This window comes from Amia ocellicauda, chromosome 3 (assembly GCF_036373705.1).
Source record: "Amia ocellicauda isolate fAmiCal2 chromosome 3, fAmiCal2.hap1, whole genome shotgun sequence".
Taxonomy (NCBI): domain Eukaryota; kingdom Metazoa; phylum Chordata; class Actinopteri; order Amiiformes; family Amiidae; genus Amia; species Amia ocellicauda.
This window is the reverse complement of record NC_089852.1, coordinates 13607221-13624559: the sequence shown is the minus strand read 5'-3', so window position 1 is coordinate 13624559 and position 17339 is coordinate 13607221. Positions and strand designations below refer to the sequence as shown.

At 43.0% G+C, this 17339-nt stretch overlaps 1 protein-coding gene across 6 annotated transcripts in view; it reads left to right on the top strand.

The window, feature by feature from the left end:
- rnf123 (ring finger protein 123) overlaps positions 1-17339 on the top strand; it is a 121936-nt gene that overhangs the window by 89446 nt on the left and 15151 nt on the right. For 5 of the 6 annotated variants that reach the window (XM_066698273.1, XM_066698275.1, XM_066698272.1 and 2 more), the window contains 2 exons: positions 4072-4214; positions 12644-12738. In XM_066698273.1, the coding sequence (XP_066554370.1) occupies positions 4072-4214; positions 12644-12738 (238 nt within the window). Of the gene's footprint in view, positions 1-4071; positions 4215-12643; positions 12739-13179; positions 13289-17339 lie in introns of all 6 variants that reach the window. The other variant, XR_010812634.1, reaches the window with a different exon arrangement.

Below are 17339 nucleotides of genomic sequence, written 5' to 3'. Positions count from 1 at the left end.
GTGTGAACAGGGTCATAATTTCCAGGGCACAAATTTACCTCTGGGCTTAAAAAAACATGGACCTGGTATTTACCCCATTCCCTGCCTCTCAAAGCCCAACCTCCCTATCCCATCGATCCACTGCAGGCTGCAAGAATGCTGCCTTTCACACACTGGTAAAAAGGACACATGGATCATCTTACAGACGGAAGAATGAGACGGCACAGTCTTTTATTCCACACAACCAAAATAGAAATATTCAAGGGAAAAAATACTAATGCACAACCTCTGATACAGCCAATCTGCCGGGAGACTTGCCCCATTACATTTGGTACATCCAGGGAGTGCATGGGACAGGGGTAATCAAGACCCTTGCTGTTGAAGCTGGGAGCTCTTCTTGTGGTTGCTGACAATTTGCGTAAATATAGGAATTTTGACTGATCATGTAATTGAGTCTTAGAACGCCTGATTGAGTCTTTTGGTTCACTCCCTAGATTTATATATGGCTAAGTTGGTCTGAAGTGCCACTAGACATTGTGGAAGGGAGACCTCTGGAGTCCTACTAGTTCTCCAGTTCAGTAGACCTGTAAGAAAAACAAGACGAGCCTGTCAGGTTGGGCCGAGCTGAGCTGAGCGGGGGCGAAAAGAAGCCCGGTCACTGGTTCCTGCAACCCTGCCATTTCTTGTCATTGGCGTCAAACAGGATCCTTGGGCTCTCCCACACTCAGCTGTTCACCACCGTTCACAGGCAACACAAGCTGTCGTTCTCAGCTCTGGTTCAAGCCTCGTCCAAACACACTGCTTTTTGACTCATCCAGGCTCTTCAGTACAACTCTAGTAGGTGCATTATGATTCTGCCACCTGCAGTCTGAGGCTCTTGTACTGAACAGCCTAACTTTTTCTCATTCTCTCAATCTCTCTCTCTCTCTCTCTCTCTCTTTCTCTCTTTAAACTTGATGTCACATCCCTTTTCTGTCAGGCTGTTGTCCTTCTCAAGCAAGGCACGTGGCATTGGGGGTTTGTTGACATTCGCTGACTTCACTTTCTCTGGGGTTTTCATGGGGAGAGAATTTAAACTGGCAGTGCTCTCTCTTGCTCGCATGTTTGTGACAAGGCCCGGGAGAGAATAAAGAGGCGAGAATCTGCGTCAGCACCATTAACTGTTTCAGACTGCTCCCAACTGTGCTAACGTTCATACACAGACTGAAATGATCTTTAAAGCTTAGGCTTCCATTTAATAGCTCTTGGATGGGCTACAAAGAGACTTACAACTGACAACTGGCTTTGTCCTTCCCCTAAGAACTAACCCATGTTCATACACTACGATTATGATTATGATTGCTCTAAATATGCTTATCGCTTATACTCATGTGAGTACACCCAATCTAATATACGGTGATGCACAAATGTTGGAAAATACTGAGCAGCGTGCAGTCTCTCTGAAAAACAACCTTTCAATTAACCGCAGATAGCAGTGAGGATGATTGTATTGCTATACTTAACTAGCAGTCACAGCAGACCGTCCTGTTCTTTACTAGCATCCATCATGAAAGAGCTGGCTAATATCTTCCAGCTGTTCTGCCTTAGATATTTTTAGAATGTATTTATTAATATGATAGTACAAAAATATTGATTTTTCAGCTTGTTAAATTTCAGAACAAATGCACGCCAGACTGTTCTGTGGATCATGGTAAATTGAAACCCACAACTAATCCCAGTCAGAATACAAACTAATTTTAAGAAGTGGACATGTGCACACTTTAGTTTAGGGGTTTACAAGGGAACAATTTTCAGTGCTTATTTAACAAAATATTTGCTACATTCGTCTAAGAGCTACTGATTGGGGTCTAAATGCCAGTTCTTCAACCCTATTTCTTTTTGGTTTGTTTGTTTGGAAAGGGAGGCTGGATGACCGTCTCAGGTGAGTGGCCAAGCGTGACCGAAGGTTTACCTTATGGGCGCACACTCTAATAAATGGGAACTGCTGCCTCTGATGACAACTTCGGTTCATTTGTCCATGTCCTCGCAGCTCGTCTCTCTGTTCTTTAGCCAGGGTGAAACCTCTCTCCGTTTTCCCAGCATTCAGTGCTTTCTTAACCCACCCTCCCCCCCACCAGCCATCCACAATGATGTTATTATCATCGAGCCCCGACAGGGCTCCTTCATCTCATGCTTTTAATCCCCCACTGTTCCAGAGGCTGCCCTGCTATGGTATTGTTAGTTTTATGATTATACGTTTTTGTTCCCCAGTATAACATCACGATCCCTCACCACAATCGCACTCCCCTTCACATAGTGATTAAGTATAAAACGGTTTGTCACTGGACAAGGGCAGTTCAAAGAGTTGAAGCACCAGTGATTGCAGCTTACCCATGCTGGGGGTATACAAACAACAATAAGTGTTCTCAAAGGTGTTCATTCTGAATTACCTTTAGTTTGCTGGCACTGAATGTTATTTCATTGTCATTTTGCGCATCCAGTACATCCAGCCTCAAATAGCAACAGAGCACATATATATTATTTGATGTTCTATCAAATACAGAGAAGTTCAGATCCAATTATGTAAAATCGTTGTGTATTAGTACACTGTAAACAGAGTTTTCCATCTTGACATTCTGAGCTCTTTACGGCTGTGTGTTGACCGTGGATGGCCTTGTTTAGATCAGTAGACTGTCTGGTTCCAGAATATGTCATAATTGTCAATATTTTTAGAGATTTTGTATTGCTACTCAGACCAACTATCCCCCCACCCCCCCATTTGGGAATGTGGAGAGGGGGGTATGAAAAAACATTTATTCACATCAGAGAATGCTTCAAATGGTTTGAAAGCTGTGAGTCTTTGTTTTCTTGGGATACCAAACACTTGGCAAACAACACAACAGTATAACATACACATGGGATTAAAGAAGCACACGCATTTGGTGCCCTTTTAAGGGTACCAGAGTTGTTTGTCAACTTAAGGGGTTACATTTTGTTAAACAAAACAATTCCATTATTTCTTTAGCTCCAATTGTTTATTTGTTCTATGCTTTAATTTCAGAGTACATTGAGACATTAAACTGCGTAAATTTCAATTAAAACTTGGAAAAATTGAGGTGTTCTAAAACTTTTTATGGGTAGTGTAGGAGCCACAGCGCAGATGCACACAGTCCTTTGAACAACTGGTTCTGCAAATGTGATGTGGAATTGGTTGGGGCAGGAGATTGTAATGTAGAGTTCAGGCAGTGCTGAGACTCTGGCTGTGTTCTGCACACACTGAATCAATCTTCAATGGCACTGCTGACAATGTTACCTACAGCACCTTTTCTTATTCCAAACTGGAAAACAGCCTTAACACCTCAAAGGCTTTTATAATGGGGTTTCCTGGAGATTGATGCAGGGCACCCAGAGCATTTATTATATCAGCCGCAAGACTTAACTCTTTTCCGTCCAATCTTGGAGACCTCAGCTACACTTGGCTAACCCGGAGATGGAGCCCTGACAGACTGCTTTATTTTCAAGCTCAGGGCTAAACTAGACTTTTTTTTTTTTCCCTCTATGGGATGGATTATCCAGACAGCTGCTTGGTGAACAAACTGACAACAATTCCTTCACATAATCCAAGCTCTATAAACATTCATAGGGGATATATATGGGGCCTGTGCCATATATGGGACCTTGCTCCACATAATCCCAGATCTATTGCCCAGGTATTTTCTCGAAGAAGAAAAACAAAATGCCGTTGTGTGTACCCATGATGAGGCAAGTGTGATCAATGGGTAAGTGTATTCTTGTGTGTACTTACAGGTGGCTGCCATATTAACACGGACGTCACATGACATTAATATCGCTCTTTGACACAAGAGCACATACACAAGGGTTGCAGTCTCCAACACAACCCTGGCTGGGCTCTGGTGAATCGCACAGCTAGTGAAATCCATCTCTGTCTCCATGGACAAGATGAGAATATTTGAATGGGTGGCCAACTGAGCCAAGTGAGGTAGAGAGTCAGTAGATCTTGAGGGGAGGATTATGACCGGGCTAAACATTGCTGAGTGCTGACCTGTGTTCAGGCTTCCTGAGTGACACTATGTGTGTGTGTTTGTGTTGTAGGGTGTCGCGGGCTGCTGCAGTGTTGCTATCGGACCCGTGTTTCCAGTTGCACTCCATCCAGCACCTCCTGGGGGAGAGAGAGCCGCTGTGCGCCGCGGCCCCCCCGCCCCACGCTGACCGCAAGCACTTCTCTCTTCACACCTGTGAGTACTCCTGGCCTCCGTCTCTCACACCCCTGTCCAAAACTGTCTTTGTCTCTCACTCCCTCACTGTCTGTCTCTTATGCTGAGTGCCCTGTCTGCTGCTCTCTCAGTTTCTTACTGTCTGACTGTCTCTCACCCTGGCCAGGAACCGCTCTCAGTCTCTCAATTTCCAGTTCTCGTTCTCCCACTCACTTTCTCTCTCACTGTATCTAACTGAGTTGGGCTTTCTATTTGCATTTTGCCCTCACAGTCAGTAAGAACTCTGTGCTCCAGTCAAGATACAAAATCAGGAACATGCCCTCATGGCGTTAGGGGTGGTTTGGTTTCTAAGCACGCGCTGTAGAGAGCATTACCCTTCTGAGGTATTAAAGTGATAAATGCGTAGTTGTTTTGGAGCCTTTCTATGATTATGCTATAATCTGATCCAGTATAACTTTCAATTGTCATAGCCTGTGGGTGAAGTGCAGTCCTGGCACATGCATCTTCAAAGCACTGGTGCATCTGAACAGGCTAGATCTTAATGTATCTCTCCTTCAAATTTACTCCCCTTTCAAGTACGTATTAAATACCACACTAATGGACTTGACAAGTGGGGATTAGAGCTTTGTCCTTTTAGGAAATTTTCAAAAGACAGTCTCTTCTGCAATATAATCATCTGCAAACAGAACTCACATTAACTTGCACCACAAATTGTCTCTATATAACTAGGCAGCTGCAACTAAATGAGTGCTCTTTTCATAGTCGATCATTTCACCTGAGTTATGTACTGTATTTACAAGAAGAAATTGGACCAGCCTCTCTGCTGGTAGTTGTATCTGAAGTCAATTGAAGTTTAACAAGAATATTCATAATATCTTCATTTTTATATTGTGCCTTTCATAACCAAATATCACAGTGCTTAACAGATCAGGGGAACAAACATAAAACCAGGAGAACACTCACAGCAACACACAATAAAATAAACAATCAGCAGTAAACAAAGTACAGAATATATAATGGTCAATTTAAATAAGTATGTCTTTAGGTGAGATTTTAAAATAGACAGGTAGACCAGGCTCCTGGGCAAAGTAGGGGCTGCTTCTCAAATATATATAACAATGATGGGTATACAACAATCTGTTAACTGAAGAAAGTATGGGTTGAGCTGTGGAACACAAGCACTCTCTATAGCTTGATGTTGCAGACTGGACTGTGATGAATCTGTAGGAATAGGACCAGTTAAATAGAAGGACAGAGAAGCAGACAGACAGTGTGGGAAGGGGGAAGAGCTGAATCAAGTCCAGGCTTTTTTTAGCCTGTAAAGTTACTCTCGTCTTGGCGGGAGTTAGACATTACACAAACCAGTCGTCTCCTCACACGCTCACGGGGGCCTTCACTGTCATCCGCACTTCCTGTTCCCCACGGACCGAGTTTTCAGAGGAACTTCCAATTACTCAAACCCCAACGGTTCGGTTGCTTTGTGACTCATTACATGTCAGCATTCAGAAATGGACATGTCTTAAAATCGCAGTTGACCAAATGTCATTCAGCATGAATGCGATGGTGTTTACACTTGAGAACTTGTCCAGCATGTGCTTGGGAACGAGCAGTATCAAAACAGACCCGCTCTCTCGTCTTGATTTGTGTTTTATAACAAAGCCTACACTCTATTCCTGCCTTGAAAGCTGTTGTTCTTTTCTGTATTGGGGTCCATAGAGCTTTTGCACACAGCACACAAACCCCTTCCAGCTAATCCAGCCTGCCTTGTGCACACACTGAAATCAAGAGTATTCACAAGGCTGCGGATCCATTGTACAGCAGGAGGGGGCTGCTCAGGAAAGGGAAAGCTGCTGCATTTGATAATCTACAGGGGAGGCTGTTTAGGTGCTCAGTAAACTGTGTTGCGGTTGGGAAGCTCTGAATGCATAGCAATATAGCCTCAATGACAGGCTGGTGGCTGGCTCAGGGGAGCTCCTGGATCTCAAAACTGTGTCTGTTCATGTTATTAGTGGATGGGGTGCTTGTGAATTTCCGTTAGACTTAAGACACTTTCTGGCTGTTTAAATTGTGATTATTTACATGGTGCTCTCTGTCACTATGATTTTCTGGGCTCCTAGTTGTGTGGTGTTGATAAGCAGCCCTGGGTTTAGATACATAGCAGGCAAAAGCACCTCTCCTCAGCCTTATGCTTCACATTTGTAAAGTCCTCACAGATTCGAGAGTCTCTGTAATATTCTCCTAATACGCTGCCTATGTGTTTGAAGGGCATAGCTCCAGTGCTGCAGCTCTTTAGAAGTGCAGAGTGTATCCACTAGGGTCTGGTGTCATTTACACCGGGCACAGAGCGACTTTCTGGGCACAGACTCCTGGCATGCTGCAACTTAACCTAAAGTGCTTCACACCAGCCCTCCCCACAGCGGTCACACCACTTGTCCAAGTCCCGCTCGCCCAACTGCTGCTGAATAATGCACCCAGTTAACATAGTAGAGAGTCGGCTGAGCGGTGGGCTGTTTCTGTGTGTGTATTCATGACTGGTGCAGCTTGTGGGAGCAAAAATAAATAAAAAAGCCCTGTACAAAACACCACTAGATGGTCTCCAATTGCTTTGATCCGGGCCCCAGGCAAATTCCCTCCCTCTGCTGACTGATATCACCACACACCTTTAAAGACGACAAGCATCAAAAACGTTGCAGGATCCGTCCTTCCTGTGCTTCTCCACAGGCTCCTGTCATTGCTATTATGTCAGTGAGAGTAGGACTGCTCGCCTCTCTGTGAAATAGATGTCCTGATATTATATTAGCTAAGGGCCCACGCTTCAGTGGAGAGCAGATTCAGAGACAGGGCAGTGGCAGGGCAGTTTTTTCTGCACTACTAAATGACAGAGTTCGCACAGCAGGGAATTGGACGTCTTCATGGTTTCTCAGGGCAGCACAGTTCTTTTCTTAGACCTTATGTGAACCAATCCTGTATCTGCTGCTGTGCAGGAATGCTTTATTCCCCTGCCCTTGTCTTCCGTATTCTCCAAGAATCTTGCTTGACTACAGATGTTTGGCTGACTTGGTTTCCACTAAAGGAAGACCTGAAACACAGTAACTAAAAAAGCCTTGGTCTGCTTAGCCATTTCCTATGGTAAGTCCATAAGTTATGGATTCCCACTGTCATGTAGAGTGTCTTAGATCTTTCTGCTGGCCTCATTCTGATGATTCATGACTTCAGATATTCTTATAGACATAGACTTATAACACGTACCATGTAAAATAATTAGGGTTCTTTCTGACAAAGGTGTAGACTTTGGTTTTGTTTTATGTTTTATGGCTGATTGTTGTATCAATAGAGCCATTTGATGTGATTGGACTGCCTATAAGTTTTATGTTATTTGGAAGAAAAAAGCAACAAGTTTGAAAAAGCCATCGAATCAGCGAGATAGTGTAGGCCGTGAGTCATCGTGTTGATGCGCTGAGCTGCTCACTCCGGCTGTGCGCTCTCAGCAAGGCAGTGGGAATGTGGGGCAGGTGTTGTCTTGATGGCGTTAATCAAAGAGTGCAAATTTGTTTCGAGCAGTCTATAACTCAAATTAATGTCTTTGGAAATTAAAGTAATATGACGCTTCTTGTATCTTCTAAACCACAACTCCTGGGCAGTAGTGGATATGACTTTGGATATGGTTAGATTACAGAAAAATGAATTGCCTTACGTATTTGGATTGGACTTACTTAATAGGAGGAATGAAGTGGAGATCATAATGCAAATTGAAACATTGTATTTTGTTGTTGTTGTTGTTGTTGTTGTTGTTGTTTTATACATATTTTGTCTGGAGTATTTCCTGTTAGAAGTTTTACGCCTTTGATTATGAGAAACCACTTTGATGAATACATTTTTAAACAATGATGGATCTCTCGGCGTTCCACTTGGAAGAAGCATAAATATACTGGTACTTCGATGGATATATAATTCACTCTGAACAGCTAGGAATCATAAGGCTTCAAGTGACTTCACAATGGCTACCACAGAAAGAGTGAGGTGGAAGCACAGGCCTCCAGTCCCATGACCAGAGAAAAAGTGGGGTCAAGTCCAAGGTATTTTACCCAAATTGTTCCAGTCAGCCAGTATAAATCGCCATCACTATTCATTAAGGGATTTTTCTGTGCTCCTACCCAGGGAATTTCTTGCAATATCAGTTCACTGAATGACACAAAGACTGAGATAAGCTCCATCCCCATGAAGGACATTAGCCTTTTACTATGGAAAATAAATTAATCCACCCCAGCTAGAAAACTGTCAAAGCATTAATTTTCCATTTTAAAACTTGCCTCGCTTTTTTTTTTTTTAACCCCAAATAAAAGTCTAGCTAGTTTGCCCCCAACATTTTTTAGGGAAATGTATGCTTAATGGTACTGAATCACATACTGAACTCTGAAGTATAGAAAGGGAATTCATTAGATTAAATGCATCGATAAGTGGTTAACCAAGTGCATTGAAGTAAAGGACATCTTGAACTAACCCAGAAGTGGCACTGGTCCAGATCGCAGCAGTGCCAGGGTTTGCAGATTGAGGAATACCTCCTGTCTGTGTCCACACTGGAGCTGTGGTATAGTGCAGTGGCAGGGCCGTGATATATCATGGGTGGATATTTGAGCTAGTTCGAGTCTGTGTCTTTCCAAAGGACTGCTACACACTAAAGAGTGCGCTCCCTCTCTGAAGTGTCCACATTAGCACTTAAAAAGTCTGGAAATTCTTTGAGTTAGTGCCCTTTACATGAAGGAACGCCGAGTCGATTCTCAGCCGGATCTGATTTAAAGGGCCTCATTGATGGTTGGCCTTTGCCTGTTTTTTGTGTTCTGTTTTTTGGTGCTGACATAAGAATAAATAGAACCCCCTATTGCAAAGGGAGCACTTCTTTAACAGCTTCCTTTTTTCTTTCTTTGACCCTGTTATTCATGGGAGGTGTTGTTAACTTGAGGAAGAGAAGCCCGGCAACCAAAATGTGGCCACACTGGGGTGCATCATCCCAGAGTTTGAGGTTGTTAGCAGCACCCAGGAGAAATCAGGCTGGACTAAACTGTGCAGCCTGAACCTGAGCACTAAAGCAGAGAAATAATAAAAATACAACATCACAAACTATTTGCACTCCTGGAGTAAGTCTATAGCCTAGAGGTACCCCTCCCAGGTTAAGCCTTTGATGGCTTATGTTTTGTTCGTTTTTCAAAAAGTACCAAACTCATAGACAGAGTTCTAATTTTGTGGTTCTTTGGGGTTTAACAGTTTTGATCAACACTATTGATTCTAGACCACTGTTGAAGAACAGCATCAATCAGAACTTGCATTGGAGCTTTGGTAAATGATTGCACAGCAGTATCATATGCAAGTGATAAATTACAAATCCTCTGCAAGAATAATGAAGACCAAAGGAAAACATGAAGAAAGAACAATAACTGTATTGATAACAACAAGGATGAATGAAGTTCTCGTCTATTAGTGGTCCTCGGCTGCCCACGAAGAGGAAGCTGTCCCTGTGCTTTACAGTAATGAGTAAGGACTGTCACCGCCTCCCTCAAGAGAGCTACTGAAGGCCGAGATGTGTCTGGCAGACCCTGTCAATGCCCACACTGCCCCCCTGCTGCTGGCTTGTATACAGCTTTCCAGGCACTGTGCCCCAGGCTGCCCTGCAGAGCTCAGAGGAACTGGAGTGCATGAAAAGCTGCCGCCCGCACACTCACTCCAGAATGATCCCACGTCTGAAAGGCATGTCATTAGGAGATGAAAACAGCTTCATCTTTTTGGCTCGGAACAAAGATGTGTCTGGGGCGGTGGGGGGAATCTGATATCTTTTCAAAAAGGGACCGACTGGTAATGGAAACTAAAACAACCAAAAAATAAAAATGAGGAGTTTCCTAAATTGTGTTGATACACTTGTTAAACTGATGAACCTATGTTTTTGTTGCATTGCTTTCAGACTGAAGAGTTTTGGTACTGTGGACTTTTTGCTGCATATGCTGGACTGGGTTGGTCTTAGTATTCTGAGAGGAGAGGGATGTTGATGCATGCCACCTTCACCAAGCCTGGTATTGCCCTTGTAACTGCCATTCCCCAATATTCCAGCGGTGCAAGATCTGTGGCAAACTTTTTTTTTCTTCTGGGGGTTAAAATATATTCTGCGTCTTTTCAATGTCATGGCAATTTAAAACTTCACACTCTATCCCCCGGGGTAGAAGTGGGGTCTGGGATGAAAGTGAGTGAGTGATAAGTAACGGGTAGGACTGTGGGGAGCGTTGTCACACAGCAAGTGATAATTGGCATTCTAATTGGCCGAGCCTACTGGGCAAAGTGGCAGCAGCTAAAGCACAGAGGGCCTCGGTGCAGCAATTAGACTGTAGCCTGTGGGGAACAGAGAAGGTCGAGGAAGGTGCACACAAACAATCCCTCCTCTGGCTCGCTGCATTTCTCAAGACTCCTCATATCAAGTCCATTGAAATCCACTGTTCCTTTATACATAGCTTTTGCCCTGTTAAATTGTGTAAGGTATTTTACTGTTTTGATTAGCAGGAATCGTTGCTCGCACACTGTACAGAAATAGACCAACAAAATCAATCGCTGTCTGCAGATGTAAAAATTGCCTTACTGTAAAATAGTCAATCCCCTCGAACTACCTCTGACTATTGCAATGGAGTGTTGTAAACACAGAAGATGCATTATAGAGAAACATTTATTGCTTAGCTGGGCTTTCTGAACGTGAAAATGACTTATTTTAAGATCAAGATAATTGATGAATACCCATTAACCATTTAGCCCGAGCAAAATACAAATACATATGTTACGGCCAATGCTGGAAACTTGGGCAGTGATGTCAAGGTTGGCCAATGTTGTAATTTAGTAAAGCGTAGGCCATCCATTGAGATCATTGGTCCGAAACATATATAATCAGATAACTTCATGCATGCTTCATGAACGCACACAGATCGTTTAAAAAATATGTATCTTTTACATATATAGATTTTAAGTTACAAAACTCCAAAATTTCAGTTAATAACAAAAAATTCAATAAAAAATCCCAACCGGCAAACCAATGCTATATGGTTCGAGAAATATCCCAAAGGCACAAATCCTATTGATAAAAGCTCATGAATTGCTAAATCCACAATTCACTGTTTAAAAGTGCTCATTCACTGTTGCGTCTCATTTAATTTGTGTTTTTTACACCAAAGTATCTTCAAGTTGACAAAGTGTTATATCAAATGACCTGAAATAGACTGATAGAAGAGTGATGTTCTGGTTCTTGAAAGTAAGAGAAAACACAAACCCAGGCAAAGTCTTAAAAGGTACATGGTAGGAAAAACTAACTCTGAATGAAAACACACAGTACCTGCACACTTGAGTATTGTGCTCCAAAAGAAAATTGTTTTATCTAACCAGAGATCAAGGTTGGAATCTACAAGAAATCTGCATCAGATTTTGATATCCTGCTTCTTCCCTTGAAACCTCTGCTTGTATTTCTGTATATTCTGCCTCCAGGATATCAATCACATAACTTAGTCCACATACATAGTGTACATGTAATACAGACTCAATTCACAGAGGGTGTACTATTAGTTTAATAGTACAGCTAACTAGGCTAGATCCTTAAAGCTAATAGTAGCTGAATTTTGCTGTAGTTTTAACAATATCCAAATCTGTTGACTCCCTTTGTTGTAGCACAGAGTCGAGCTTCAGAGTTTGGAAGTCGTGTACACTGGATTCGAAAATATGTCCTCGAGATTTTGTCCTTAAGATTTTTTCTTTTCATATTGAGACTCCTGAAAATCGAGAACACATTCAGTCCTTTTTTCATCCTCATTCGGAAGTACTCAGCTATGTGCTCTCTGAATGAATACGGGCAGTTCAATATCACTTTTAATGAAGCGATTATGAAGCTATTATTGTTTTGGTCGTACAAGTGATCTGTTCTATCCTGTGCGTCAGGTGGGTATGCAGGTATGAATTATTTATAAATTACTTCCAATGTCAAAGTCTACCTCTGCATTTCTCATAGAGAGGAGTATATAGACTGTGTTACAGTGGATGACTGAATTATATCTCTGCCTCTCTCTGACAAGGACCACAACAAAGTGTGTGCTCAGTCTCAAAATGGTATCGCTTTGTCTCCAGCTCACAGCAGTACCTAGATCTCTTCTGCTCTTTTGCTGCAGGTGGGAATTAACTTGTCATAACTGACTCTTATTGGAGCTGTAGGTTATATCACTGCATGGTGTCTATGGTTGTCCGCAACTTTTGTCAGCATGTAGTTACTGACAAGTTCACTGCAGACACAGACTGTGTAAATGAGCAGTGGTATCACCTCTTTCTCTATCTCTCTGATACTGTGGCTGCAGATGGGTGCAGTGATTACCTCTGTGCTGTGTTTTATTATGGTATGTTACCCTGTGTACTGACTCTGTGTGTGCTGTGTTTTACAGACACGGACTATATCAGCGCCGAGGAACAGCAGAAGGTGGAGCAGATGCTGTCTTTCCTCACAGAGGAGTCCAAGCAGGCAGCTGCCAGCGCAGCAGTGAGTGGGGAGGTGGGAGCGGGGGGAGTGGGAGAGTGGGGTCCCAGCATCATTAGGGACCAATCTAGCAAGACTAATTTGAAGGGAGTAAGGAGGAGCCAAAACCAGCCCAGCAAGGGGAGCAGGGTGTTGCTTTAGACCACTGACAGACCTGTGTTTCAGTCCCAAGCTTCAAGGGGCCTGATCAATCTCTCTAGTGAAACTGATCTTAAAGAGTGGATAAGAAATCAATTCCCTGGGTCATAAAGAAACTAAGGTGTCCAAGGTGAACTAGCCAAGCACAGAATGTCTGAATTATTTTTTACTAAGATCTTTTCATCTGCTGTGATGTGATTCCCAACCTGAGTTTCATATTCTGTTTATTGTCTGATATTTACAATGCATATAGCTCCCACAGCAGATTCTGATGTCCAGCTTCTGACATTCTTTACATTCTTGTAGCAGTGCAGTCCTCTGAAGGGACAACAAGCTTGTCTGTGTGTAGCAGACCCACACTGAGCAGTGTTCCTGTATGGTGATTTTACAGCTGCCTTTCCCCTACAGCACAAAGGTATCTATTTGCCAAAGAAGAAGAAACTGCAGTGTGCATTATTATTCTCTGTCTCATCTCTGTAGATCTCATTAATGTATTCAGCAAGTTTCCTATTGTAGAGTTCCAGAAGGTTCCCTGTGATTGTATACTTTAATCCTGAACTACTTTGTTAGTAACTTTTAAAGCAATGACATTGTGAGGGTAGAATAATAGCTTGAAAAGGTGCATCATGAATGAAAGTGTCTTTGCAATTTTGATAAACCTCACAGGATTACTTAAGCGTGCAGGGTGTGAGCAGAGAAATGGTGTAACACATAGCCCCTGGGATGTAGAAGATTTAGTCAGGATGCACTGTGGATCAAACATCTTAATTGTATATGGATTATTTTTGGATGCCTTGATTTGATTGGTGTCAGCGTGTTCCCTGAGACCTCGTGTAAAAAAGCAGTCCCTGACTAATAAGACTCTTGTAATGTTCTGGTGTTGAAAATGCTGCAGTTGAAGCTTGTCCTTGAGAAGATCAGTCAGTAAAAAACATAAGAGACAAAGATGAATACTGCTCCTGATGTTCTTAGCGGCAAATTTAGCTTGTCCAGTTTCCCTTCCCATCATTAATCTCTCCAAATCTGAGGTGGCAGTTCTCTGTCCTATCAGCTTCCTGAGCTCAGCGGCCGAAGCTCTAAAAGTTTTCTGTCTTGCTAGAGCCTCCTCTCAGCTAAAATAAAATGATGCTGCTTTACTGACAAACATGAGGGGCAAGTTCCAGCCAAGAACACATTAACATGTGGTGGAAAAAAAAGAAACAAAACACACCAAAAATTAAACTGCACTTGCTCAGTGCAGAGGGGGGGTCGACCCGTTTATTTTTGTATTTCTTTTCTAGCCGTCCGCAGAGACATATGACCATACCTAGTCATTATCAGAACATAAATGAATTCACTAGGTGATAATGAAGGCGAAATCCTCTAGAGACATGCCCACTTTATTTGTTAATTGTTGTTTCCTTAAAGGAGACTGTGGTGTTTTTGTTTCTTATTAATGTAATTGTCACAATGCCCTGTCTCTCTGGCCTTTTCTTGGCTAGGTCTTGCTGGCATAATATTTTAATCTCAGCACGATCTCTAGTAAAATTATTGGGAAGTAAAATATTTGAAAATGTCCTCAGTGCAGACAAGCTAATAAATCTAAATGTAGTCAGCCCTTGTTGCTGTCCACCCCAGCAACTGACTATTGCAGGGCAGATGCATAAACCCCACTCAGTGTTTCCCTTCCCTGTCCATGGGATCATCATATGCCGTACATGATCACTAATTATACTAAGCAGCTTTTCGCAGCAAGAAAATTGAACCAATCTCCCCGGACACATGGCTCACCCCACAGATTAGGCTGCCCGCCAGTTCATGAAGACTTGCCACATGGAGCCCCTTCGATGCCCTGTTTATTAAATCATTAAAGTGTTTGTAAACCTGACAGTCTGCCCAGCAGCTAAATATCTACTTAGATCCTTTTTTCCCCCTCTCTCTCTGCAACGGTTCCCTCGAGTTGCTAGCAACAACCTCTCTGAACAGCTTTGTTGATTTACAGAGGCGCCTCGTCCCTCTGCCAAGCCCTCTGGGGCTTGTCGGAAAATGCGAATGAGGACCATCGCTGGCTGGACCAGGCAGGGAGGGTGAGGAGAGCAGAGCTGTCTAGTCTTGGTTACGTGCTGCGTTGTTGTGGCAGAAGAACCTCTGGCGAATACTCTGCCGGTGAAGGACCTTTCTCCCTTTTGAGTGGAAAGTGCTCAAGCTGTGATCTGAGTCTATGGTATTTTCCATAGTCCACTCCCCTCCCTGAAGAAAAAACTCCAGTCTGAGTCTTCTGTTACTGAGTCTGGAGTTTTCTTCTTAATTCCAAGGCTGATGGAGTGGATAACTTGACAGAGTGCATCATGTGAACATAAAGAAAACCTCAGAGTCTTATGTAAAACTGGGAAGGATGGGAAATGGACTATGACCCCATCAAAGGTAGGGAGATTGCTCATAAAAGCAGCAATAGAGTAGCGCTATATATCACAACGTAGTATTGGTGTATGTAAATGTGATTTCTGTAATTGATCTAGTTTCCATCATAGTTTGCGTTCTCAGCTGATCTTACTTGTTCAAAAAGTTATCAACTGTTCACTACTTCATTGGAATAGCAGAGTGAGATTTAGGTCTTAAATTGGATGTCTTTTTTGAATATAAAGCATGCATTGCTGTGCCTGTGTATTGTAAGTGTGAGGCAAGGAAAGGCAAGAGACAGGAAGACGTGGCTATTGAAAACTGAGCGAAGGTACTGAAGGTTACAATAGCCACACCGCTGTGAGCACTGACGCGTGCAACCCTTTCATCTGGACACTTACCGCAGGTTTCCCTTGTGAGCTGTCACTTAGTGGCTCAGACTTTGTTCAGGTAGGAGAAAGAGAAGAAACACAATGAATGAGAATGTAGATTTGCGATGCCCGTTTTAAGCACTGGAAGGAACACAATCCCCCCCACCCCCACCCCCAGGCCTTGCGGGTGCTCAAAGCATGTCTTGATTGTATTAGAAGGATGAAGTAATCATCAATTCTCCCAGCTATAGAAATAAGAGGAGCACTGACAGAAAAAAAAATAATAATAAGCAGCTGATTTATTCTGGACCAAATGGAATGTGCAATTTGCAGGATTGGAAACTTTGATTGAGGTTTGCAGTGAGCGGCTCTGTCTGCACTGACTGGCTGCAATCCAAACAGCACACTTCCTCATTTGAAAGGCAAACGAATTACACCCCCCCCCCCCCCCACCTTCAATACTATCTGTGACTTCGGAGCAGAAATTGCAATGCTCTGCTTGAGTGCTTTCGTCTTCTAGGTCTCCCCTTTAAGTGGTGTTTTGATAAACCCAGCTAGGAGTGAACTGGTGTGTTTTTGTCTTTTAGAGGCTGAGTGACATTTAAACAATCAACACAGAGCTGTAAGATTTCTTCTCGGATGTAATTTGGACTTGGATTTGAAATAGACAACACAATTGAAATTTCAGATTAAAGTCTTAGATCATTGTAAGGACAGAATCTAGTATACAGCTCTGGAAAAAATTAAGAGACCACTCCCAGTTCAGAAATCAATGTTAAGTGGTCTCTTAATTTTTTCCAGAGCTGTATACCTATACATTTGTGTAACTGTATTCCAATACACATGCTCTGTTGTTTCTTAGCTCAGGATCTATGCTAACCAAAGGTTACAGAATAAAATATGTATTGAAAGGTCTTCCCAAAGATGATAGTCAGTGAAGTGAGGCAGAAGCAAATTATACTGAAATGATAGCAAAACCCACTAGCAATACACAATATAACTGTAGATCAGACTTTATCTGACATCAGGCAGGGTGGCTAGTTCCACATTAAAAGCTTTGAGTAGCCCATTTGTTTTTGATGCATTTTTCTTTTTTTATTTAGCAACAAAATGACTTTGTACCTGTAGGGCTCAACTTTCTTTTCATTGTAAACTCCAGGACTTGTTTTTAATGTAGTCACAAGATTATTTTCCCTCAGTGAAAGCTGCTCCAAATGGTCACGGCTGTGTCAGTGAGCCACCGGGCTGTGCTCTCCAGCCAAGGCTCACTCTTCACTGTGGCCTCTGGAGGGAATGGGCGCAGTGTGGGGCCGGTGGAGAGATGGCCCTCCACCCACAGGCTGTTAAATACCACACGGCCCCACAGCTGTCTAGAAAAGGTCACCCGTCAGTGTCCACCCTGGCCTTGCTCTGGCTCCTGATAGACACTCCATGGGAGAGAGGGTTGCGTAACACTGTCATAGACATCAGTGAGAGTGTGAGGTGAAATTGAAAAGTGTGTCCGCTCTGAAATAGGTCACTGGCTCTCTTCAGCCCCGTAGTGGTGAGAGTGCGTGCCGAGGGCTGACTCGACGGGAAAGAAGGGTGATTACTTGGATAGTATGGGAATATCACAGGCTGCTGTAAGGGGAAGGCAGTGGAAGAAGGACCCACCCCATTGCATTGCATTGCAGTGTTGTCCATTTCACCTTCACCACCTGCTGGCCCTAGCACAGA